Genomic DNA, 24372 nt, shown 5'->3' on the forward strand with positions numbered 1-24372 from the left:
AGCGACCCGCCAGCGGTCCTTCGTGCAATGTAGCCGTGTACGCTGGAGCGACCGTCGTCATACCGCGCTCGCGTGGGCCAGGCCACCCAGCAGATCGACTGCAAAGTCCAAAATAAACGTGCATTGCGCATCCGGCGCGATGTGCAAGCGGATCGTGGCAGCGCGCGCACCCGTCCGTCTCTACATGATACTTGCTGACCACCCTCGTGGCGAGATTAGGAAACTCCATATTAATGACTAGCGAAAGCAATGGCCGAGCCCTAATCAGAGCGACATACGAGCACAATTCTTCCCTCTCATACGCGAGCGGGCCTCTTGAGGATACCGAGCCGACAATAGGCCTCCGGTATCAGCTCAGATTTCCAAGATGTCGTTGCTTGTAAGGGTCCTAGGTGGGGACGTGTTTCTGTCCGTCCAACAGAACGGTGTGTGCAATCTAGAATCGGAATCCGTAGGACGAGAAAGGAAGGATTGGAACGCTCAACTCCGCAACAAAGACCCCTCTACCCCTTCGATGACTATCGAAAAGATCCTCATCATTATTGCACATCTCAACTGTACATCTATGTTCCAGAAACTTCAACGTCGAGCCTCCCCACTGCGACCATCTGCAATCTGCCTGTGTATGTTCCTGCAGCTGTGAGGCCATCCCGCAATACGGGCTGACGCTCAGACGTAGCAAGGATCGTTATTGGCCATATGCACGGCGGGTGAGTGCAGCTGGAACATGCGTGTGATGGAGCATTATCCCTGTTGTGGGAGCTCTCCGCACTAAGACTGTACCCCTCCTCTGAGCTGCCTCCCATCCATCCATCCTTGTATGACCTAGAATGCACACGACTTCTGTCCTCTCGCAACACATTGCGGCGCAGCAGCGTCAACATCAGTACGGCGTCGGACCTTTTACTTCTCAATCACGCTGTTTGATTTTGATACTCGATGGGGATGCGGCACGGGGAACGGATCGACAAGATACCGACTTCTACCAATCAAAGGCAGCCACGTCGAGTGCAGGCGGGGCCATTATCGGGGCCGTGACAAGCCACCGCTGGTGTTGGCAATACGGGCCACTCCTTGCAGCGCGTAGGACAAGGATTCGAGATCATCCCGCCATTGGCCGTTAGTTTGAACTGCTCACTGGACCGCCCTCTCCCAATGATGGTGCTCTCGTCTCATCATCTCTTGTGCCACCAACGCGCTCACTCAGTTATCTAGCGTCCTGTACGGGTCCAAGCGTGTCTCCATGAGACTTAGAGAGGTTGAAAGAGACCTTCCATGTGATGGAGCATCCTTGCTGGAAGGCTTGCTCCCATTTTGCCGATGACCCCTCAACACCATCGCTAACATATGCCTACACCGCTATTCTATACCAACGATTGACAGTTCGCTTTGTTGGCGTGACAGGGATCAATCAATATGTACTGTGTATAGCATTCCCAGCAAAGAAGGGCTTGAAACAGAAGCGCGCACACATTCGTGCCACATACACGCACCCCCTTTCAACTTGCAAATTCTGGCACCATAGCCGTGAAAGGCTCGGGACACACCACCCCTCGATCACATATTGCAGTAAATATGTCTATCGTGATGTGCGGTGCGAGCTTCTGTGCCCTGCCTACGACCTCCTTATTCAATGTCACGACTGCCTTTTGCCAGCTTGCAGAGCAGAAGCCTTAAGCGGCTCTGCGCCCCGCATGAGCACGACATACATGCATCACATGAACATGTGGCCGTTACTTAAGGGTCCACTGCAGTCCATCAACATAGCGTGAAGCATGCGTACGTCGACAGCTTGCAACAACAATGTCATAGCATGCTTTTTCCAAGCCATGCCACCAATATACCACCTTGTCTGCAATGCCCTATACTGGCGGTTGCTCCGTGAACACGCGTTCTAAGGATTGCTCCGGCGGAGTATTGAACGTTGGTCAGGATGCACCATGTCTGCATTTTGCCTGTAAACCTTCTTTTGCCTGGGAGCATCAGAGCACAAAGCCCAGATCGCTGGTACATCGATCCGACATGCAACCACGGGAAGCCTCCAGCCGCCACACCCAAGCTTTGCTCGCGTATTCCACCAAATTGAACATCTCGTTGACTTCTGCCATGAAGGCTGATATTCAACTATGCCCAGACAGGAGGGTGCGACATTTCCTAAGCGCTATTGCACTATATAGGTAATCAGCTACTTTTTCCAAGGATGCTCCTTCCTGCTCCCCGGCGCGATCAAGCTCAACAATTGCAGCAATCGGCGCTCCGAGTGAACCGAGTTCGATATTGGGTTCTTGGTTTCCTAAACAGTCGCGGCCTATGCTATCGTCTTACTCAATTCCGCCGCGCCGTTCGTCCATCGAAAGCCTCGATGCTCGGACCATCAATATCTGTCTTCACAGGGTGGCCTGCTGGTCGGACTGCGTTCCGATCTCGATGTCACAGTGAAATGTCCCCACGTCCGTTTCGCTTTCCACGGTTGGGCTCAACCGCACAAAGCCCCACCTTGGCTACTATAGCACTGTTACGCGCCGGCAGGCACCGTTTGGCCGAGGCTTAGCGAAGATTCCAGCTCGCGCGTGCACTACTCGACTAGATCCGCTACTCAAATCCACCTTCCACCTCGTCGTGAAAACGGAAAGTCTCTTGACAATCCTCGTACAGCCCTTCATACTTCAACCTCATATGTTGGCGAAATGGGATTAAGGGTCCACAGTGTGGGGTGTATGCTCCGCTTACAGCTTGCTCAACCATGGTTCCCGAACCGTCAAATAGTCCTCATCGGAGAGAACTTGTTTCACGTCATCAGCGCTAGAAGCAGCTCTTGCTCCCCGAGCCATGATTGCTCGGGTCTATCGTGCTTAATCAGGGGATCGCCGTCTCTTCTCCAAGGTTTTTGGCGCCCTCAACGGTGTTGCATCGATACTGTCCGGTCCAGTTTGTGGCGGTCTTCTGTCCAGTACATGCACTCCGGCTCGCGTCGCTATGGTCAGCCCTACGTAGCTCGAGATCGATGACGTGGGAATCTGTGGATTAAGGCACCGCCGTTAGCCGGTGATCCACTTTGCATGCGTCAGTATCAACGCACAATGTACCCGGTACAGTAGCGAGGCGTCGCGGGTACTGCACGATTCAGTTGTCAGGGTCACTGGCGTTGGCCACTCCAAGATCCTGCATGTGCACCATGACTCGCTTTCTTCCATGAAACATGTTTAGAAAAAGCAAAGGACCTGCGAGAGCCTTGATCGAGTCTGAAACGAGCTGAAAGAAGAGATGTGCAGATTCTCTTCCGTCTGCATGGCGTCTGATGTGCCGCTTGCATGCTGCAGTCTCTGGCTGGCGGCACCAAGCGCCCCAGCTTTGTCGAGCATCCACAGCGTGGGGCACCTAGTTATGTCACGTGCCGACTCGCTATGCATGCTTCTGGTGTTACCTAATACGCGTATTGAAACGCTGTACGTACGGTTTATAGTACTGGAGCTGAACTTGATCGACTAATTACCTGGCAGGGCAATACATAATCCTCATACGAGTTCTGTGACCGCCGGAACTGGCAGATCTGGGAGTACGCCTGGGTTTGATGCATCCTCATGCAATGGTCATAATTTGCAAACCTACCACGCGGCCGCTGTGAGTATGCAGTCGCTCCGACATCTGCCCATGTGAGCATTGTGTGACTGTGTGATGCTAACCCTGCCTTTGTGTAACTCGTCCCCACCACAAAGAAAACCTTAGGGCGACAGTGTATATATGGCACACGCAAGTTTCACACGGCATTCGGAGCGAATATAGATCTATCACGTCCTGGCGTTAAACCCACAGCTCTGCTCACTCTCCCGTGCTTTCGGTTGAGCTTCAGTCACGAACAGGTCCTATCGCCGTCCAAGTGAGTAGTCTTCGACAGCCCCAGCTGCGCGTCGAAGCCGCCAGCATCTTCTCAAAATGGCATCCTTCACGAGCCTACTCACTGTCACGTTTTTACTAGGGATCATTCCCATCCTCCGCCGGATCAGGCGCATCTACATCAACTACCAGCTTGCCAAACCAACAGGCTTGCATATTATCATCGTGCCGCTCGACCCATACGGCATAGTCTGGCAGGCTGGCTCCCGCCTTTTCACGCCCATACTACAGCATTTCGATTGGTGCAGGATTCTTGATCTATCTTGGACCTGGGAAGACGGCTCCATACGACACGAGAAATATGGTGACAATTTCATTGTGGTCAGTCCTGCTATGAACGTCTTATATACGAGCGACAAATTTGCAATCGAGGAAGTGCTGGCGAAGAGAAAAATATTCGTCAAGCCGAAGCTATATGGTGAGTCTGAATGTTCAGGTACGTCATATCCAGCAATGTTGACGGCCGAACAGAGACGTTGGACATGTTCGGAAAAAATGTGGACACAGTGAGTAAGACCGACTTCCTGCGCATTCTCACTATGATCGTCTCGGGTCTTGTCGAATGATAGCACAATTGCGGTCTTGGTGGCCCTCTGCCAGATCGCGTGGAAAGGCCGACTTTTTGTCTTTCTTTGCACCTGGGGTCACATTCTCCGTAATCAGGAGTGTCCAAGCATGGCATTTTCCGAGCCTTCGTCTAGTAACGTATTCATCTTACTCAACTGTCTCTTAGGTTAACGGGGAAGAGTGGTCGAGACATCGCAAGATTACTGCTCCCTGCTTCAACGAACGGGTTTCCGGTTTTGTTTGGAACGAGTCAATCCGGCAATCTCAAGCTATGCTCGCTCAGTGGCTTTCACAACCCGGAGGCAGGATCTCAAAGATGGTTGATGATACCCGCATCGTCGCATTGCACGTCCTCACCGCAGCTGGTTTCGGCGTCCAACACGATTTTGTCAGCGGTGCTCGCGTTACGGCTCCAGGGCACAAGCTTTCGCACCGCGACACTCTCATGATATTGCTGAACAACATCATCACCACTATGATCGTCACTCCGCATGAGAGTTTCTTCGACAAGACCGCAATGCTTTTGGGTCCGCGCTTGAAGGGCATCTTGCTCGCACTGAAGGAATTTCGGCAATATACCAACGAGGCGATGGCTTCGGAGCGAAAGCTTCTATCCGAAGAACGCGGATCTCTGAAGCATAATCTCATGAGTACACTGATCCGCACGTCCGATCAAGCCAAGACCGACGGTGTGCAATCTGCGGCGAAATTGAGCGACGATGAGATCAGAGGCAACATTTTCATCTTTAATGTCGCCGGCCACGACACAGTAGCAAATACGCTCGCGTATGCCTTTGCGTTACTAGCCATCCACCCTGAGGTCCAAACATGGGTGGTCGAGGAGATCGATCAGGTCACTCGGGATGCGAACACTCCGGAGTACGAAAGAGCTTATCCGCATCTGAAAAGAGTCATGGCTGTGATGGTAGGTCTCCCCAAGTTGTTCTAGCACGTACCGTGATCAGTCCCACAGATAGAGTGGTCACTCGACGGCAAGCTTCTGGCAGATCTACTTGACCGCTCTCAGCTTAACCCTCTCGCACGCTTGGCTAATTCGAACAGTACGAGACACTGCGAATGTTTGGACCCGTGCCCCAGATTCCACGTGGCATTACTACGCCCAACATACCTCTGACAATCAGTTGTCCAGACTCCACGGCATCCTCCTCTTCAACAACAGTTCTTCTCATCCCGCCAAATACCCAAGTAAACCTGAACATCCACGCAATGCATACCTCGCCCTCAGCATACCCCAGTCCCAAGGTATGGAACCCCAAGCGATGGATCACCTCAACTGCACCAGCAACTCAACCCGCCTCATCCCTCTCTTCAATATTGCAGAACGAGAAGCTTGTCCACATGGAGCGAGGCTTTGCACCATGGGCCAGTGGGCCGCGCGTCTGCCCCGGTATGAAGTTCGCACAGGTGGAGTTCTCGGCCGCGTTGGCGACAGTGTTGAGGAGGGCGTGGATTGCGCCGAGCATCAAGGGCGGCGGAGACGCTGAGGAGACGGCAGCGAGAAAGGAGGTGGAGGCTTTGTTAAGGGATTCGCATCATATCGGGGCGACGATATCGATGAAGAGGCCTGAGGACCTATGGCTCAAGGTTACGCGGCGCTAGGAACAAGGAGCTGGCGGGGTTCAAAAGCATCCATAGCCGTGTGCAGGTATCATAGCGGCTGGAGATCTGTACGAAGTCTTATCATGGCCTGGGGTAGAGTGTGTCGATTTACGAAGTTGGCTTAGTGGTTTGGTATCCAGCGAACGTGCAAATTTCTATCAAAACCCCCAAACCAAACAGCAAGATGGCCTCCTTTATACCCAACTTTTACTCTTATGCAGGGCGAGCAGATTTAGATTTGCCCTCGCGTCACGCATGCCCATGCTCATGCAGGTGTAAATAATCTCCACTTGTCCAAGCAGGGTCGCCCCCTGACGACGCTTCCGCTGCCCCGTGCTGGCTCCCCCGCTGCAGGTCATGCTCATGCAATGATCTGTTGTTGGGGTTGTCTTCGGTGCTATTTGATGGAACGAGCGTCGCGCGTCCGAGCGAACGATGGGTGGGGACGGCGAGTAGATCGGTCGGGTCGGTGTTTCAGATGTGCAGGGTCGAGGTACCAAAGTTTGGACCCTGGGATGACGAGAGGATGCGGCCGATTGTTCGAGTCAATGGCTTCTTGCTTCGTATGGAACATTTAACTTTACTAAATGCTCAGAGCCAGTCGTGGCCATGAGCCACTCTGATGGCACCGGGGGAGGGAGGATCGTCAAAGCGCATGAAACAACGTAACATTGGTATCAATCAGAAATGATTAGAATCATCCCCACCACTTACATCGCATCGAATACAACGTCTCCCGTGTTCCAGCACAACAGCAAACGCAATAAAATCTATTAAAAACCATTAGAGACACGCCAATCTCTGAGCACACCTTCCCTCTCCATCAGACCCCTGAACATTCCTTACGTGCCGGCATTCCTCACCCACAGATTGATCCTATTCGCTGCACCGCATAACTCACCCCTAGCTCCAACACAGCTGAGATTGCAGTCGCTCTCGAGCGCCCTCGGGTTCGCCGTTGTTCGCAAGTGCGTTGCCCAACCAGCATTCATTGCTATATTCGAGACCTGCATACGTATACTGCATCGCCTCAGCCAACAACAAGCAGCCCTCTACTGACATGTTGGCGGCCGCTCCACCATTCGAGAGAAGACGCGGCATCGTGCTGTCGACCTGGCAATTAGCGTACGTGTAGTTGTCGATGGGCGAGGCGGGCACTGCGGGATCATTGGAGACCTTGGACGGGTCGGAGGAGTGGTAGACTGAGATGTGGCCGAATGCTCCACAGGATGCCGTATGATCTCCAGAGCAGAGGAAGCTGCATTCGGAAAGAGGTGTTTGTGTGCTATTCTTGAGGAATGGCCCGCACTATTCATTCGTCAGCTTTGCCGTGGGAAGGGAGTCAAGAGAGGATTATGCATACCCAGCATTCGGACGAGTTTTCGAGGCCAAAGTACGCGAATTGCGAGCAGTAGTTTGAACACAGAGCTGCGGTCATGTTCGGACTCTTCAGTGCGGAAAGAGCTCGCAATGCGCGACCCTGCCCTCGCCAGGCATTATCTTGCCAGCAGCCTACAAAGCTGTACGTGTTCACTGGAGAGATGGATGGTGATGTCGTTACTGAGATAGGTGAGGTCGATGTACTGGTCGGCGTAGTGATTGGAGTTGCTGGCAACACCGTATTGCCGCTTGATGATAATACTGTCGAGGAAGACGGGGTCGAGGGACTAGTCGACGTGAATGGCGGTTGTTGGTAGTACTGGAACACTTCTTGACGAGAAGATTACTGACGAATTGCTAGTTGATGTGGTAGGAGTTGTCGGGAACCTCAGTGTGCTGCTGGAAGAAAGCGAGGTCGTGGACGGCGGGGAAAGGCCACCAGACGATGGGACAGAGTCCGTCGAGGTAAGAGTACCTGTGGAAGATACCACTAATCCACTGCTTGGCAGAAGAACTATTGAAAATGTGCTTGACATCGAGCTTGTCGTCGCGACAGCCACAAATGTAGACATCAGCGACGTGGTCGTGGATGAGGACGTGGTCATAGGAGATGTCGCAGCGATGGAGGACGTCCCCGATGGCATCTTTACCACAGAGCCGTTGCCGTACAACTGCATGAAGTTGCCGCCTCCACAATTCTGGAACGTGCTCCCCGTGCAGCTGGTCGCGCATTTGGCTTGTGGCACAGGGACAGCGTCATCAAGAACGTTGTCCATCCAGCACTCGCGCCCGTACTCCAACCCGAAGTATGAATAACCATTAGCAGCGGCTCGAGCGGAACACAGCTCAGTGGTCATGATGTCACTATAATAAACATTTCTCAACGCTCGATCGTTGGGCTTCTCAGCATAGCAGCCCATCGAAGCAAAGCCTTTGACGGGCGATGGGTTGCCAAAGTAAGATGGAGTAAGCTGGTAAATGCTGAGACCCCAGTTACCGCCACAGATCTGTGAGTGATTGGCGGCGCAAGGAAGATCACACCTACCATCTGTGGCTAGATCTGTAGTAATAAGTATACCGTCTCCACAGTAGCATTCATTCGTGTATTCAGTACCAAAGAAAGTGTAGCCAGCGCAGAATGCTGCGCAGAAGTCCAGTGACACCGAGCTGTTAGCAACGGATCGGGCGCGCAAGCATCGCTGAGGCACGTCTATGAAGCAGCCGACATAAGTGTAGGCTGACAACGGCGATCCTGGGATTGGTGATGTCGTAGGCAGAATAGAAGGCGATGATAAGCCAGAGCTCGTTGTGACTGAGGTGGATGGAAAGCTGGAGCTTGTTGTAGCAGAAGTGGAAGAGAGACTAGAGCTCTTTTTGGTTGAGCTCGCAGAGCCGGTGGCTATAGAAACGGTAGAGCTGAGGATAGTTGTGGGCACCACTACTACCTGGGGACTTGAGCCAGTAGTAGAGCTCAATGTGGAGCCGGGTGAAATGACTGAACCAGACGTGCTATTAGAGCTGATAATGGTAATCGTGACAGAAATCGCAGAAGCTGTAGTCCTAGACGTGGTAGGATTGATGATAGTTGTAGATACCACGACCACCTGACTTGTTGAGCTTGAGGTGAAGCTCGAGATGGAGCTTGGTGTAGTGCTCGGTGTAATGACTACACTGGATGTGCTGGTCGCATTGATAACACTACCTGTACTCACAGACGAACTGCTTGGGGTCACGAGAACAGTGGAGGTGGAACTCATCGTGCTCGTAGTCACCAATGTTGGCAAGACACTGGATGCGGTACTCGAGACGACCGAGCTCATCCTACTCGTTGGCAAAGCTGGCAGACTCGCGTTAAACTGATAGACCTGCATCCTATTTAAACCACCGCAGTACTCACTATTGCTACCCTTGCACGGGTAATTACACTGACTAGGGTCAACAAGCGTGGATTTGGGGTTCAATGCGTTCCCGCAGGTACACTCCTGTGAGTACTCCAGCCCAAAGTAGGTATATGCACTTCCGCACCATGTAGCACACCATTCGACAGTCATGATATTGGAAGTAGTTGCATTCAGAGACACAGTCTTGCCGGAAGGTTCGGCATAGCAGCCGATGAAGCCGTATTGACCAACGGATGGCGTAAGCTATAGCGGACTCGAAGTGGTGTTCCCATTGAACTTTGTGGAATCGGAGAACAAGGACAGCCAAGTAGTGTTTTTGAGGACACCGTTGCCTCCACATGTCTGATCAACGTCACCGGAGCAGCCATAGTTACAGTTGGCATCATCGCCTTTCGAAATCGGGATATCTATGCCGCACCAACATTCCGAAGAGAATTCTGTGCCAGCAAATATATAGCCTAGCGAGCTGCAGGTGCTGATACATTTCGTGTTGGTGTTGTTGACAGTGTCTGTATAAGCTTGTATAGCTAGTTGTCGGCCGGGATTGCCTTCCTTGAAGCAGCCAGTGTAACCATACTGCGCCGTGCCATTCGGAAGGAGGGTTCCAACTTGATCGGTAGCAGCTTGGCAGGAGAACTGTATGAAAAGCTTCCCTTGGTCTGGATCATTGGTGTTCAGCGTCCAGACAGTTGAGCCATTGTAGCTTGGAAGATTGACCTGTGATTTTGGCACAGCACAGAACATTTGGGCCGTTTGGCTATCGCCCGCAGAGATGATGCTACCTTCCGCCAGGTCGATGTTATTCGTTTTCCCGATGATATCCGGGATGCCGTACGGAGGCTTTGAGACAGCGACCGACAGAGGGACTGCACGAGGACCACCGCCATTTGTAAGCCGGAAGAGCAGATTTTTGGTCTGACCTTCATACACTGTACCAAAATCGAAGGGCGTCGAATTGGTAAATGGCACCCATCCTGACCCGTCGGGAGTTTGGAACTCCACAATGGCTTTAGGCTGCGTCCCCGCGAAACCTGAAGCGGTGAAACTAGCAGAGCCTCCGTTTGTAAAACCCGTTAGGAATACAGTGTCGTTCCCTGGGGTGTGCGGGGCATACGTGACGGTGAGTACTGCAGATGTACCAGGCGCCATCGTGACAGGTAGCACGCTGAAGGTAAAGTCACCTACCTGCAACTGACCAGATGAGGTAGTATTAGGCTGGATCCAGGGCCCATTCGGTGATACCAAAGAGAAGCTGAAATTCGCGAAACTCAATGAAGAGTCTCCAAGATTCCACAGCAAAGTGGGCTGCTGTGACGGGAGTTGATTCGCAATGACGTTGAACGAGATCGAGCGGGGAGAAATGGCCAGTAAGGGAGCAGCGGAGCGTCCTGTAGCTCGCAACGTGACAAGAGAGGTTGAGGAATATCCCGGGAACGCGTTCTGTACGTTAATAGTGACATCTTTCAATAACGTGCCCACGTTAGCTGGGCTGGACGCTACGCTAAAAGAGAAATTCTGGCTAGTTGACAGGTTGAGCGGCAGTGCCGGAACATTTTCTACATGAAAGTTGATCGAGTCCAGCAAGCTGATACTCTGCACTGTTGTTCTATTGAGAGCAGTGCAGGTAATAGTCGCGGGCTGCGTGACAGTGTTGATGGGAATGGCGCCGAAGTTGTAAGGAGATGAACAGTTCAAGACGCTCTTTACCGGTGATCCAAATCCATAGAGATAACCCTGGTTGGTAGAGATGTAGACTCGACCATCTCCGAAGACAGGATGGGAGAATTTGGTTACGCCAGGAATGCTGAAATTCCTCAAGCTCGTCAACGGGCCCCCATTTGCAGGAGGTATGGGATCATATATTCGCAGCCCGTATCCTTGTACATCCGAAATCCAGAGTAGGCCTGTTCCATCTTGGTCATTCATTGTGGTAACCGTTGCGGCGCCAGTCCCCAGGATGTAAGCATTGAGGTCTGGAGTGTCCGAGACGAGTGAGAAAGTTGCGTTACCGAGTTCATCGCACGAGAACTTGAATACGTGTGTCTTGAATTGCGTGACCGGAACGTATACGTAACCACCACCAAGAGGTATCATTCCAGCTCCTGCGTAAACTGAATTCTCATTCTGATAGACCTGGATCACGTTATCACCGTTGTTAGGTCCTTGCTGATATCCACCGAGGTCGTCCAGATTCAAGAAGTAAGTTTTGCCACTCTTTCCTGTCACGACGCCAATACGGCGGTGATTTGGACAGTTGAAAGTAGTCGACGGTAACAAGACAAGAGGGGTTGTCCCTAGGTCTCGATCTGCCCCGTCGAGTGCAACTTTCTCATAAGGCATGAAGAAATCAATGATGGTAAGAGTCCCATCGTCGTTGATCTTGGCGTTGACCGCTGCTTCTTCCAAAGAGGAAGGTGGACTACGACCGGGGACAGCGTTCCCACTTGCTTTGAGCTGAGATGCGTAACCGTTGCCCGTGGCAAAGTACATGCTTCCTCTGCCGTCGTATGACAGACCGCCACCGGACATCCATATACCGCCTCCTTTGACAATATTTGGCTCTGGGCCACCTTCCGTAGCAAACGCTTCTACTATCTTTCCGGTTTTCTTGTTGAAGCCTATAATCGCTCCAGTGTAGTTATACTGAATACAATGGGATGCATATCCTGTGTAGAGGTAGTCGCCGACGATGATAGCCCCGGTTCGGGAATGTTGGTTTCCACCGAGGAACATCCGGTTTGGGTTGTTCCGGAAGACAGTGCCATCGAGCGGTATCGGCCATCCCGTAACCTCCGATAGCTCTTCTGTATGAACAGCGTGTTGCCAGTACCTGCCGTTCAGACGCCCCGGCGGATTTGAGACGGAGAAATTACCGTTTTGAAATCGCTCCGCGTATGTCTTTGACGTGACGTACCAAATATTAGTAGATGGGTCGATTGTCCCTGTGGATGTGATGCCAATGAGGGGTTTAATATCAACACAGCCTTTCAGTATGTTAGAGCTCGATATCGGAGTTGGAGGTAAGTCAACCTACTTTCTAGTTCAACCTGCAGGAACGGTACATGAAGGTTCCGACTTGCAACTATGACCCCCGTTTTTGCATCCAATTTGTACAGATTGTTCTGCGTCGTTGCGACATAGATGTATTGAATCCCATCGTTCCCTGTGTAGACTAGTGGCGCCGCGAAGATCTGTTCATTTGCAAGACCCTGAAAGTTTCCCGGTAGGGTTGTTCTGAAAATCTGATCGAACCCTGAGCTTGCAACTTCACTTGGGTTCATGTTGTGGTTGCTGTATTCAATGTGAGCTTGCGGCCATAACCGCGCTGCGATAACTTACTTCTGATAGCTTGTACGACTATTGTCACCTCCCCATGTTATCGTATCTGTGGCCCCCAATGCATATGTCGGCGGAATAGAAATCCTTAAATAATTGATAAGAAGCGACCAACCAATGGTCGAGGGCATCGTAAGTAGACCCATGATAGGTAACTTGCACGCTGCGATGAGAATCTATAGCAGCGCAGCAGAAGGAAGCAGACGAGACGTGAAAGGTCGTTGCTCGAGAGATGTGGAGACAAGAAAACCCAGAGTTTCGTACGATTTGGATCACTCTGTGTTGCAAACCCCGTTTCGTCTCGGAAGAGGCAAGAAGATGTCGATGGGGAGGGGCGCACTAAGCAGGCAAAATCCTTCTAGGTAAGTCAGCGATCTCAAGAACCCACCAACAACATAATGGCTTTTTGATCAGCCAGCCAGCTTGATAGAACCTGATTACGATCTGGAGACGCCAGCATGCATGTCGCTGCGGAGGATATGCGGGGCAGTTGCTGACTGACGGGTCAACCGTGTTGATACGTAACCCGGCGAATATGGTTGCCCCTGACATATCACCCAACACTCAACCATTCTTTATCAGCGGCACACGAAATGGGGCATATATGGAAGGTTACTCATGCTAATTCTACACCCGAGAGGCATGTCAGGCAAGAAGACGAGTGAGTGGGCACCAATGACGCTCCGATGCGCGGTAGGCTATGGTGCAGGAGTCTCCCCAGGCGGCAAGTGAAGCCATATCAAAAGGCGGGTGGCCAGAATCCTACGTCGAGAAGTATTCTTCACACTGACTTTTTCTTCCCCAAAATCACGCAAAGGCTTTACTGTGGCTTTGCATTCCTGCTCAGTAAGGACTGACATGCAAGATCTGCTATTTCCAACAAGTGGTGTTTAGATATCCTCACTGAACAATGCCGGGTGCCATCGATGCGAGATGGGTTTTAAATGGAAAGCCATTCCCGCGGGAAATTGTCCATGGAACCAAACCTGGTCATAACTGTTGAAGAAAACGACGTATGCAGCTTAAGTGGGTCTTCGTGCAGCATGCTTTATGTACGGTGCTAGACGCAGGAACATTAGCGAAGTGCCTTCGGCAGTGCGTGCCTCGCACATGAAGATTCCTGCTCGAAACGATTCGACAAGAGGTCATGTTGCAGAAGCAAAGGCAACCAGGACGCACCGGCAGGTGGTGGGATTACAGTTTAAGTTTCGACACTAGTGCTTGCAGGCAACAGACAGTCTCACTAGTGCCACTTGGCTATGTCAGTGCGACGTGCAGCGAGCTGGGAATGAGGCTCAGACACTGGGACGCTTGTCTGTCAAGCGGCACCTGAGAGTTGTCAGCCCCTCATGGTTCCTTGGTCCAGAATAGCGCTTGAGTCGAGTGTGCCACTAGAGAGATTGGTATTTCGACGATAATGAGTAATCATACTGGCCGAAGAAAAAATGGGAGTCCTGCGGGCCCTACTGTGAACACTCGCGCTGACCTATCATACATTTAGTTTACAAGCGTAAAGACGTATACGTTAACACAGAACGAGGTGCGCACAGACTCTCATTCATTGTGTCAGCCACCGTGAATAATGAATATTAAGGACATTCATAAGCATGGACGAATGGAGACTAAAACTCCACAAGAAATAACCGCTTTCAAGCGTCCCCCTTCTCGAACACCTGGGCGCCTGAACGCTGAACCGCTCACAAGAACCAATAATCAACCATGAGATAACCCAGGACCAAGCATGGTCCGACCAAAAGGATATCACCCAGAAAGTAATCCCAAAAGTCCAAGTCTTCAGCTTCTGGTCGGCCGTCGTGAGCCAAATCCTAAATCAGCTCGCCCTCTCCCTCCTCCCCAAACTCCCCCCCCTCTTCATCCCAGTCGACCTCGGCGGCAGCCTCATCAGCCTTTCTCTGCACCTCAGCAAGTCCCGACATCTCTTCAACCCAGCCCTTCTCGTTCAGCGCCTTTTGCACGAAGTTCCAGGGGTCTTTCTGGTACAGTTCGAGCACTTTGTCGCTACATGCTGAGCAGCTATCGTACGGTTTGCCAGTGACCTGCCTGTTGTGGAAATCGTAAAGGGTACCGCGTATTGTATGAGGGACAACACCAAGTGGATGAACGAAAGGCGCTGGTAATGAGGGATGCGAAGATGAGAGTGGCTGTACCGAGGGATTGTTGGAGGGGTCAACCGGTGCGCGAGCTTTGGATGGGTGTTGCAATACGCTGACCAGGAGTTCAACCAGCAAGCTTGATGCCAAAGGTGCGACGCCGGGACGTGTCACCGTGCATTGCTGATCCAATGTAGCATTGCTTAGAGACTAGCATCGTCAGTTGAACATATCGAACTGTGGTGACCTGTACTTACGTCTGCTGGTGCTACAACATCGTTGCAGAAGTAACAGCCAAGCTCTTCCTCGCCTTCAGCGTCCTCAGTGGTCTTGAGCCCATGTCGCATTACCACAAAAGTGTCAAAACCCAAGGCCGCATTCAAGACGATCTTGCCTTTGGCTTTACCCATCACAGTAGGCAGCCATCTACTCTCCCGTGTATCCATTAGAAGGAAAACGGCGTCGTGTTCGTCCATGAGTTGCTCCAGCTGGTCAAAATTTGACTTCGTTTGAGTTTCGTCCGTGATAGGGTGGCCTGCCATTGGCACTTCCATCACGTAGCCTTTCGCGTCAACGCCAGGATAGATCTCTTCCAGTGCTTCCGCTGCTCGTTCGGCTTTCTTCGCGCCACCCTGGAGGCAGTCTTTGAAATCGAACAGCGGCTGCCGCACTGGATTTGAAAAGCTTACAGTAGCATTGTCGATGAATGTGATTTTTCGCACTCCCCAACCCATTAATATCCGCGAAACATATGAACCTAGCGTACCAGCGCCAAGCAGAAGACATTTGCAATTCTTGATGACGTCCAGATCGATTGTGGGAGCTATTCGCCACTTGATCAGCTTGAGATTTAGATCTACTGCTTGATCGGCAAGTCTCCGCTCGTCCATGTACTCCGAGAGGTCAACGATGCGCGACGTGAGCTTATTGTACTCGTTCCTTTCCCAGCCAGTCACTTTGGGTAGCTTTGGCACGCGTGTGGTAGCTTCCTCTGTCGATACGTCTGGTTCAATAGCCGGTGATTCAAGCTGCAATATGAGAGAGCGGGCCTCGTCTCGTCGAATGTGAGTATCCCGATAGCACAACACTTGGGCCTGGTTGAGTTTCCACCGATAACGTATCAGGACTAGCAGGTTCCGCAGTATCCAGCTGGGGTTCTCCTCGTAGGTTGAGGGGTCGGCAAAGCAAACAAATCGGTCTTCTTTGTCTACCCCTTCGAAGAAATCCTTCTCGTAGGATGACAAGCTTCCAATCACCCACCGATAACCTAAATCGTCGATAGGAGTTGGTGGCGGACCTTCAGGATCGTCGTCGGGTGGACTTGAGCGGACCTTCTTTGCGAGAAAGAAGCCGCGCTGGCGTGCATCGGAGCGGTATTTCCAAGTTTGAACAGCATCGACCAGCTGAACCGTCTCTCGCGAGCTTAGCCTTTGTAGGTCTCCAACCTGCTTCCATGGAGGGTCTGATTGTATAGCTGGGAAGCCAAAGTGGTACGTGAACTTGTACTTTTTCAGGTTCGCGAAGGTGATCAGAGTGAACGCGGCAAGGAGCGAAGGACACTCGTATACAGAGCCATCATGGATTGCTTCCCATATCTACGGCAGGTCAGCCGACACTCGACATGTAGGCTCCCGGCGCATGCAGCTTACCGTTTTGGCGCAGCGCTCCAAGACCTGGGTTCTATCAAGGTTCTTGTAGTCTTCGATAGTATTGCAATTCTTAATGATGCCCTCGGCGCGACAGTAGTTGGGTGGTGTATCGTCCGAAGTCAGCGCGTTTGGATGTATCTGGATGCGGTTGGAGCGGCCTGGCGCGTCGTTTGCCCGCACCTCGTACAGGCCGAGCACTTTGCGTGCCGAGTCGTCAAGCTTGTCATGGTTGATCTTGATGTGCGCGAGAGCAGCATAGAATTGCACGTCGACATCGCTCTGCCAGGGCGCGAATTTGAGGGCAGCCATCATGGGCGAGTCGCGGGCAGTTGGAGGGGCAAAGGGTGTATGCAGTCCGACCGGGCGCTTGATGGATATGTAGGCGGCGGCGAGCGACTGTATTACCGAGCGTCGCCAGGAGTCACAAGAACGACGAGCTCGAGTGCACGTGCGGCGATCAGGCAGCTCGAGTGAATGTCTCAAAGCTGTCGTCAGGCAGCGCCGACCGGTGCGTGAGCTCCAGCACCGGCGCGCCTTCCCCCAATGCCCCGCACTATCCTCATTAGGCGGCGGGGCAGTCACTCGCACCACCACCACTTCACGCGTGCCTGCTGAGTCGAGCTAGCGACCCAGGAATCACTTTCGCCTTTCACGTCGTCACATCGAAACACCCGTACAGTCTTGCTGGAATGCAACCCGCGAGCAGCCGTGGGACTTTGTTTCCCCAGACAGTGCTTGCTTCACATTCTGCTCTTGTCCCGTACCAACTAACTCCGAACGGTGGGAACACGCTGACCAGATTTCACGCCAGCTATGACGTTTTGATCCGAGGCTGCCCGGCGCGCCAAACAAGTTACAGCATGGCTTTTCAAACTTCCTCATCACAAGCGAGCCGGCATTCTTCTGGATTGAGGACACACTGTTAGGGCACACAAGGGCGACCGTAGCGATCCTGCCTCGAAGACAAAGAAGAAGCTGAAAGTCAGCCCGATCAAGGCATCAGCGAAAAGAGACAAACTCATCCCAGTAGTGAGAGCCTTCTTTCTTCTCATCAAGAGTCAGGATCTCGACCGACTATCAACAAGCCAAGATCGAAGCCTTGCCGGCAATGGTCGAGAGGCATGCTGCGATGCAACAACCCAGGATGATTCTCTGCTCCATGTAGCATGGGACATTTTCCACCTTACTTCCGTCTCAGGACTCTATCCTGCTGCAGTCGACTACTTCTCACCGACGTCAAGCTAGTAAGCCCGAACGGAGATTGCGGGAGCTCTGCACTAATCTCACGTCGCGCCACACACCTGGATACTCAGCTGCACGCGGTACCTTCATCAATAGCTGGACCTGGTCAAAGGATTATAGGGCCAGTAGGTGTGGGTCTCACCTGGTACCGAGGGAGCCTTGATCTTGGTCTTGTCACTGATGATGAACGGGCCGCAGATGTGCCAACCTCCGCGGCTGCATGCCAGGGTGGCGTAATCGGGACCTCGACCCAAACGTCTGGCTTCAGCCGTCACAGGCTGTGCGTCTGTACATCAGCGCATCGGTCTGGTGATCATAGCAGCTCGCCTAAGGAGTCGCTCACGTCTAAGCTCGTGCTACACAGCCTTCGTCGCCCGCAGCATCAGCTTCATAGTGCCGTTGCATGACTTAACGAGGTACCCGGCTCAAAGTACCAGATATCGTTTCTGAGCCATGCCCATTTGTGCGCTCTGCAGTTTCATGGCCACCAACAACGGCGGCTCGTATTACCACAGCCAGCCTCGGCCCAGCCGGTTATTTACAGCATCGCAAACTCGACACGGCATCCAGTACTGACTTGCATGCCATACTGCACGTACACTGCTGATCGGTGGTGGCGGGCGTACCTGTCCGGGGTATGCAGACGCCTCACTGCCGGCACTTCTCAAAGCACTTCCAAGATCTCAGGCACACTTGACAATTGGTCGGCCTTCGTATTTCGGGGTCCGCGATCGGTCGTGAGAACGCGGGCCTCGATAACCACAACGCCGCGACTTCACATCATTATTATTTGTGGCCTAGTGGTTCGTGTATATGGTTGGCGATCTTCGGGAACGACAAAGGATGCATTGACAGCCTTGGCATGCACACTTAGGTGGCATTCATGTATTGGAATAATCAGTACTAAGCTATAAGGATGTATATACGGAACTCAGCTTAGCGTAGCTTAACGGAACTAGATTTAGCGACGATAGGAAACGAGTTCGTATTTACATGTGTCGTGAGGAGGTAACAGATAGGGTAATGGAAGAAGGGGGCACGCAAAACTATCAACATCCGAAGCGAAGTAGAGCGAGTGACACGTCATCAATCCCGTCTATCCTGACAGCCACAATCCCCTCCAAGACATAAACAAGAAAGCTATGCCTGAACTCCGCGGGAACACGCTGGAGTTAGGGACAGACTAGGGAAGCCTTCACCGTAGCAACCGCGAATCAAGTATCGGGCCGATGAAGGAACGGCTGTAGATAGCCGTCTACCAGATCTGTGCCGGAGAGCTGGGCCATTCGAGCGGGGGCCAGCGCTTCCTCAAGCCAGAGTCGTCTTGTGGGTAGATGGGTTTGTTACGGATGTAGTTTTCTGTAAAGTTTATCAGTTTGTTACTATCATAGAGAATGGCAGACGGCTTACCGTAGTTGTTGCAGGTGTTGAACCATTCACTGTTTTGAGCGGGCAAATTGATCTCACTCTGGCGCTCAACAAATTGGACACTGAGACCCATCGCAACATGGAAGGCAATGTGACAGTGCATCAACCAAGCTCCGGGATTGTCAGTTGGGTAAGCGATGACGAGCCAGCCGTTGGCTGGCAGGTGGTAAACGTCACGACGGGTCGGGTTGGTGAAGGTCAGGGAGCTCAGGTGGGTATCAATGTTGAACTGGCCAGAGCCTGTTCCAAGGACATACGCATCGTGTCCATGGAGATGGATGGGGTGGGCCAGAACTCCAGCTGGATTATTAGCCGCTTGTTGGATGATCCAGTACGTCCTGGGGCACATGGTCAGTGAAACAGTCAAAAGTCGAGGGGTTTGGGCGAATGTGGGGGATTGCTTACCAGGCAGCACTGTCCGAGATATTGATCAGGTTGTAGTTCTTCGGGTAGTTGCTTTGGCCCTTAGCCATGTATTCGAGTGTGGGCTCGGCAGGATCAATGATCATGCTCGTTCCGTTGACGGTCCAGAGCACGATGGACTGGTTGTTGGTAGCGACAGTGCGGTTATCGAAGGAAACGGGCAGTTGCTGGGCTTGATTGGCGAAGGTATCCTTGGGAACGTTTTTCGCGATCTTTGGCACTGTCTTAGGATCTTCGCATGTAGTGGGAGCACCGCTGAGTGCCGCTGAGTTAGGGTCCGCGACAGCCACGCCGTCGTAAGTGAAAATAGATCGACCAACCCCGGCGTTGAAGCTTATACATGGTGCGTGAGCTTCCGCACGGAACCAATAATTACCGGCTGTTTGGTTGGCGGTGAAAATGACGTCGTACCGTTGCCCAATGCCAACGAGAACCCAGTTTGTGTTGTAAGGTACGATAGGCACGAAGTCATTCGCAATAACGGTGAAAGGATGACCGTCAAGGGAAACGCGAATAGCAGCGTCGATGGACGGGTTGACAAGACGAAGGCGATATTTCTTGCCAGTCTGGATCTTCACTTTGTTGTACTTCCCAGTAGTCACTGAGCCTTCGGTCTTCTTGTTGGTGCCGTTGACGAGAATGTTGGTTCCAGCGGGTCCCCTTCCAGTCATCAAAGCTATGGAAGAAGCATGATAAGCTGTGATGTTGTACCAATCTTGTACAGTGTACGTGCCGAGATCAACATCATAATTGGCCGTGGCCGGGCCATTGATACTTTCGGTATGTTAGTAAAGATTCCGTGGGGCTAGTTGATATAATTACATGATTGTTCCCAGAGTACCGTCGCCATACTGAGCACTGAAGTGAGAGTGGTACCAACTCGTGCCGTATTCCGTGGCACGGAAACGATAAGTTTTGGTATCCCCAGGTGCTAGAGCGCACTCCGTGACTCCATTCACCTATTTAATACCTATTAGTTTCGTTCTCCTGGTCGATGATCTGGAACTAAGAACTTACGCCATCTTCCGTGTTCGAGTGCAACTGACGGAGGCCATGCCAGTGGAAAGAGGTACCGTTGTGTTGCATCTTGTTGCGTATGGTGATCTCGAAGGTGTCCCCCCAATTCCCAATGATGGTCGGGCCGGGCATCGAGTTATCGATAAGCAGGCACACACGCTCTCGACTGCCGTCAGGGTTACAGGTGGTGTTGGTGACAGCGAGGTCGTACTTGACCACACGTCCTGTATTAGGCCACGAATTGTACATGTCGGTGTTAGAATCGAAGCCAGGAAGCCAGCAGTTTCGACTGGTAGGACCGTTGGTACAACTTTGCTTCTTAGTGAGAGCATGAGGAGCATCCATGCGCTCAGCTTGGATCGGGGAGGCGTTTGCGGAGAGGGAAAGCCCCAAAAGGGCAGCCCCAATAGTTACAAACTTCATGGTAGGCCAGTAAAGATGCTGATAGTAAGAACGGTAGCGGGTGGTGTCCGAGAAGGCTAAATAGGCTTCAGATGAGACTGGAAGGCCGCTCTAGTTTGTAAGGAGGTAGTCGAGAGTTCTTTTATATTCGTTGTGAACGATAGTCACTAACCTCATAAGCTCACTTCGGCAGTTGCAAAATGCTACTCTGGTTCCTGGTCCGTATAGAGTCGTCCCGCCGTGATCCTGGCAAGTGAAGGGTCTTAGCTGGTGGTGCCCCTGCGTACACGAGCAGCAGGCCCTAGAGACGACTCGTTCATAGGCTGTGGGGGTCTCGAGGCCGTCGTGGGGACCACAAGGTAGCATTCACCGGAGAGGGCTTGCAGTAGTCGCCCATGCTCACGCTATTGAATGTAATTCCTGCTGCGGTGAGCATTGCCCATGAATCCTAGGACATCATGAAGAAGGGCGGGATTTGACTTTGACTGGTTGGCATGCTTCTTCAGCGCAGATGTGAGTCAACAGTCGTGACACTGCTCCTTCAGTGGACTGAGATAGTGAGCTTGTTGCGCTTTAGAGCAACATTTAGACGCTCATTCGATGCTGAGTCTGTGTTATCTCAAGGCAGATAATTTCCTAAAATAAGAACATGAGAAAATGACACAGATGACAGGTCGAAGACAAGCGTACCTTGCAGCATCGAGACATTGCCCAAGCTTCTGACGGAGGGTGGGCGGGACCGATTACGAACAAGCTCCACAGCCGAGCCACAGAAGGAGGCATAGTAGTCATAGCTTTCTGCCATTCAGACCGATAAAATCTAGCGAAAGGCACCCACAATAAGCCTCTGGGCGGTACGAATAGGATTGTATTAGCTGAATACCACGTCTTCGGTATCGCGAGTCCCGAGTATCACCGAAGAGGGAATTTATATCGAGCGATGTGCTGCACGCTATTCAACTGCATATTCGAACTAGTAACGTGTCGCTTTGTTAGCACTCGGCGTTTAGGATGGTGATGCGCGGGACGTTCATCTACAGTCCAGCTGATAGTTCGGAACTTTTAGCACGAGCGGTCTCAAGGCAATTGCTGACATCACGTCGAGTTTAGAATGAGAGGCACTTGAAACGATCCAGTCAACTCGTAACACGCTCAATCGATAGGTTTCGAACGGTGAAAGCCTTCACGTTGAATTATTACTTCATCAGCGATTTGGGTTGGCCCTTGATGCTCACTGCAAAATGATCTGTACCAATTTCAGGTGGTAGGCCTCAGTATGCATTTTTGCCCTGCATCAGAATGCGCTCTGTACCCTTAGCCATGTAAAATTACGAGAGCAACGCGGCGCAGCTTACCACCTTGTCGAAGTAGAGCTGATTGTTCGCTTGTGTATTTCAATTCTTGGAGGATTTCTGCGGGCATAGAAACATCAGCAAGCTTGCCCTAGGGCTGAAGATTTATCTCTGGTGGGTAATACGGTGGGGCCACTCTCAGCGCGAGATGTTGCGAAAACGAGTTGCCACGTGCATGCACTCCCACTTATGGGGGGACCTTTCGCATATTGGCCTGTTGCCGGTGCATGGGAATCGCCGTTCGCCTATAATAAAGTTTGCTATAGGCAACTGCAACACTCCTTTGACCCACCTAAGACGAGGCAAACCAGGATGGCGGTGAATACGATCCAGGCTACATCCTACGGGTTTGTCTGTGCGTATACGAGGACGTGGGCGTACCAAAACCCAGGTTTCAGTTAGAACCTTGAGGAGTTGATGCAAGTTACAGCCAGTTTTCTGCGGTGTTATGCGCCATCAAACAGTATAAATGATACAGACCTAATCAGCACTTCCATCGATCTTGATGCCCGTTCGCATCCGCTATCATGGGAGCTGGGATCTCGGCTCACTGACAGGGGTGGATCTCGAAGCGTCTTAGGGCCTTACGAGAGAGGGGAAAAAAGGAATGAGGAATCGAGTCGAGTGCGTTCGAGAAAGTGACATCTGGTACCGCAAAGAAGCCACATGGAATGCATCCCTGCCAGCCCACGAGGTTTGGGCCGGGGAAGGGTAGCTCCGCCCCGAATGCGTTGGGCCGATACAAGCCACAAAGCTTACAGGACCTCAGTACACCGGAGGCTGCAGTTGTTACGCGTTCTTGGTGAGAAGCGCCTGATCTACGAGACAATACTCCTGTGGTTCTCGTCATCGTGATTCTAAAAGGCCTGTAAAATTCAAGGGTTGTGTATAACAAAGCTGGGGGTGGGAGACGAAGGGGACCCACTCACAGCGAGAGCCAGTCTTGTGATGCTTCGTGTGGCGTAAAGGCAACGCGGCCGAACGATTTTTGCCCGAACACGTGCATTACCTTACAGCGGGAAGGACGAATACTCGTTTATTCGTTTCCGAAGCTGCGGTTCAGCGCTACTGACCGAATCCAAGCTGCAGGAAAGAGCTTTACCCATGCAAGCGAGAACCCGCGGAACCGTCCCAGCTGGCCTCACAGCTGTGATGATCTTGCCCCCTCGGAGTTACCTTGCTGTCTAATTTCGATAGTTCAATGCGGATATCGCGGGACGAGCCTTGTGTCAACCGACCCATTCCGCGCAGGGATACATGCCAGGCAAGCAGTCGAAGGATCAGGTTCGGTGATATGGGTACATTGGCGACATCGGGACGCATCCATCGCGGTGCCGGGATTTTGAGGCTTGCTAAAGACCCTTTTCGCTACTGCAGAAAATGACTCGTCCGGTACACATACGAAACAAGCGCTTGAAAGATCAGGACGGTCCGGCTCGGGCCCGCAAGTTGATCATACGGCCAGCGCCTATCGAGTAACCTTAGTGGACCTTTACATAACAGTGGCCATCATGCTTGGAATGATCACGCGCAGGCTCTGAGTTACGTACCTTATGCAGGGGCCATATCACATTTCCAAGGATGTAGCAGTCCACTTAGTGTACCAGGTACAGAGCACAGCGGGAGATGTAGATGCACGTCAACGGCGAAGTGATACCATGTCGAGGGCGAATGCTCGTCAGGATCAGTATTCCTTAGGTCCCGTGGGACGCCATCGGAGCCGCAGTTGGTCTGTGTCATCGTGGCATGTCTCTGTTCTAATGTTATTAGGAGTAGTCCGAACGAGGCTTATGTTGGCATGCGATAGTCTACCCCGATGCGATGGTAAGCGGCGCCACATATTTGCTCTGTCCACTCATATGTCTGACTCGATCTTCTAAGAGCTTCACAGGCCCGAAATGCCGAAAAGATAGAAGCTTTGCTCTACAGCAAGTCAGAGCTTGGATTTCGTGCTACCTCTTGGCGAATATTACTCTGTGACCCACGCAGGGCCGAGTGAATTCTGCCTCGAGTGTCGCAGCTGAAAAAGCACTACCAAATCGTTATAGGA

At 52.1% G+C, this 24372-nt stretch overlaps 6 protein-coding genes across 6 annotated transcripts; 2 read left to right on the top strand and 4 right to left on the bottom strand.

Annotated features, from left to right (window-relative positions):
• The first annotated feature begins 3501 nt into the window (after positions 1-3501).
• On the top strand, positions 3502-6249 carry CC84DRAFT_1148755 (cytochrome P450). Its single transcript, XM_018176650.1, has 4 exons — positions 3502-4312; positions 4366-4400; positions 4628-5386; positions 5524-6249. The coding sequence occupies exons 1-4, from the start codon at positions 3934-3936 to the stop codon at positions 6079-6081; spliced, it is 1731 nt and encodes a 576-aa protein (XP_018033768.1). The 5' UTR covers positions 3502-3933; the 3' UTR covers positions 6082-6249.
• A 735-nt stretch (positions 6250-6984) lies between these two features.
• Positions 6985-7519, bottom strand: CC84DRAFT_1260567 (uncharacterized protein; the record flags this gene model as incomplete). The annotated part of the gene is made up of 2 exons (XM_018184995.1): positions 6985-7389; positions 7445-7519. 2 exons carry the CDS (start codon positions 7517-7519, stop codon positions 6985-6987), a joined length of 480 nt encoding a protein of 159 aa, XP_018033769.1.
• Positions 7520-7522: 3 nt separating this feature from the next.
• Positions 7523-13740, bottom strand: CC84DRAFT_1197180 (WSC-domain-containing protein). Its single transcript, XM_018181508.1, has 9 exons — positions 13629-13740; positions 12702-12785; positions 12397-12653; positions 10105-12346; positions 9972-10065; positions 9687-9938; positions 9319-9605; positions 9161-9282; positions 7523-9127 (listed from the first exon to the last, which is right to left on the bottom strand). The coding sequence occupies exons 1-9, from the start codon at positions 13652-13654 to the stop codon at positions 7749-7751; spliced, it is 4743 nt and encodes a 1580-aa protein (XP_018033770.1). The 5' UTR covers positions 13655-13740; the 3' UTR covers positions 7523-7748.
• A 784-nt stretch (positions 13741-14524) lies between these two features.
• Positions 14525-16767, bottom strand: CC84DRAFT_1218736 (autophagy-related protein 7; the record flags this gene model as incomplete). The annotated part of the gene is made up of 3 exons (XM_018183028.1): positions 14525-15019; positions 15067-16404; positions 16459-16767. The coding sequence occupies 3 exons, from the start codon at positions 16765-16767 to the stop codon at positions 14525-14527; spliced, it is 2142 nt and encodes a 713-aa protein (XP_018033771.1).
• A 737-nt stretch (positions 16768-17504) lies between these two features.
• Positions 17505-18194, top strand: CC84DRAFT_835783 (uncharacterized protein). The gene has a single exon (XM_018187602.1). It carries the CDS (start codon positions 17625-17627, stop codon positions 18105-18107), a length of 483 nt encoding a protein of 160 aa, XP_018033772.1. The 5' UTR covers positions 17505-17624; the 3' UTR covers positions 18108-18194.
• Positions 18195-18955: 761 nt separating this feature from the next.
• Positions 18956-20991, bottom strand: CC84DRAFT_1095370 (laccase precursor; the record flags this gene model as incomplete). The annotated part of the gene is made up of 4 exons (XM_018174612.1): positions 18956-19466; positions 19534-20325; positions 20374-20510; positions 20569-20991. 4 exons carry the CDS (start codon positions 20989-20991, stop codon positions 18956-18958), a joined length of 1863 nt encoding a protein of 620 aa, XP_018033773.1.
• Positions 20992-24372: the final 3381 nt, after the last annotated feature.

This window comes from Paraphaeosphaeria sporulosa, assembly GCF_001642045.1.
Source record: "Paraphaeosphaeria sporulosa strain AP3s5-JAC2a unplaced genomic scaffold CC84scaffold_7, whole genome shotgun sequence".
Lineage (NCBI taxonomy): Eukaryota > Fungi > Ascomycota > Dothideomycetes > Pleosporales > Didymosphaeriaceae > Paraphaeosphaeria > Paraphaeosphaeria sporulosa.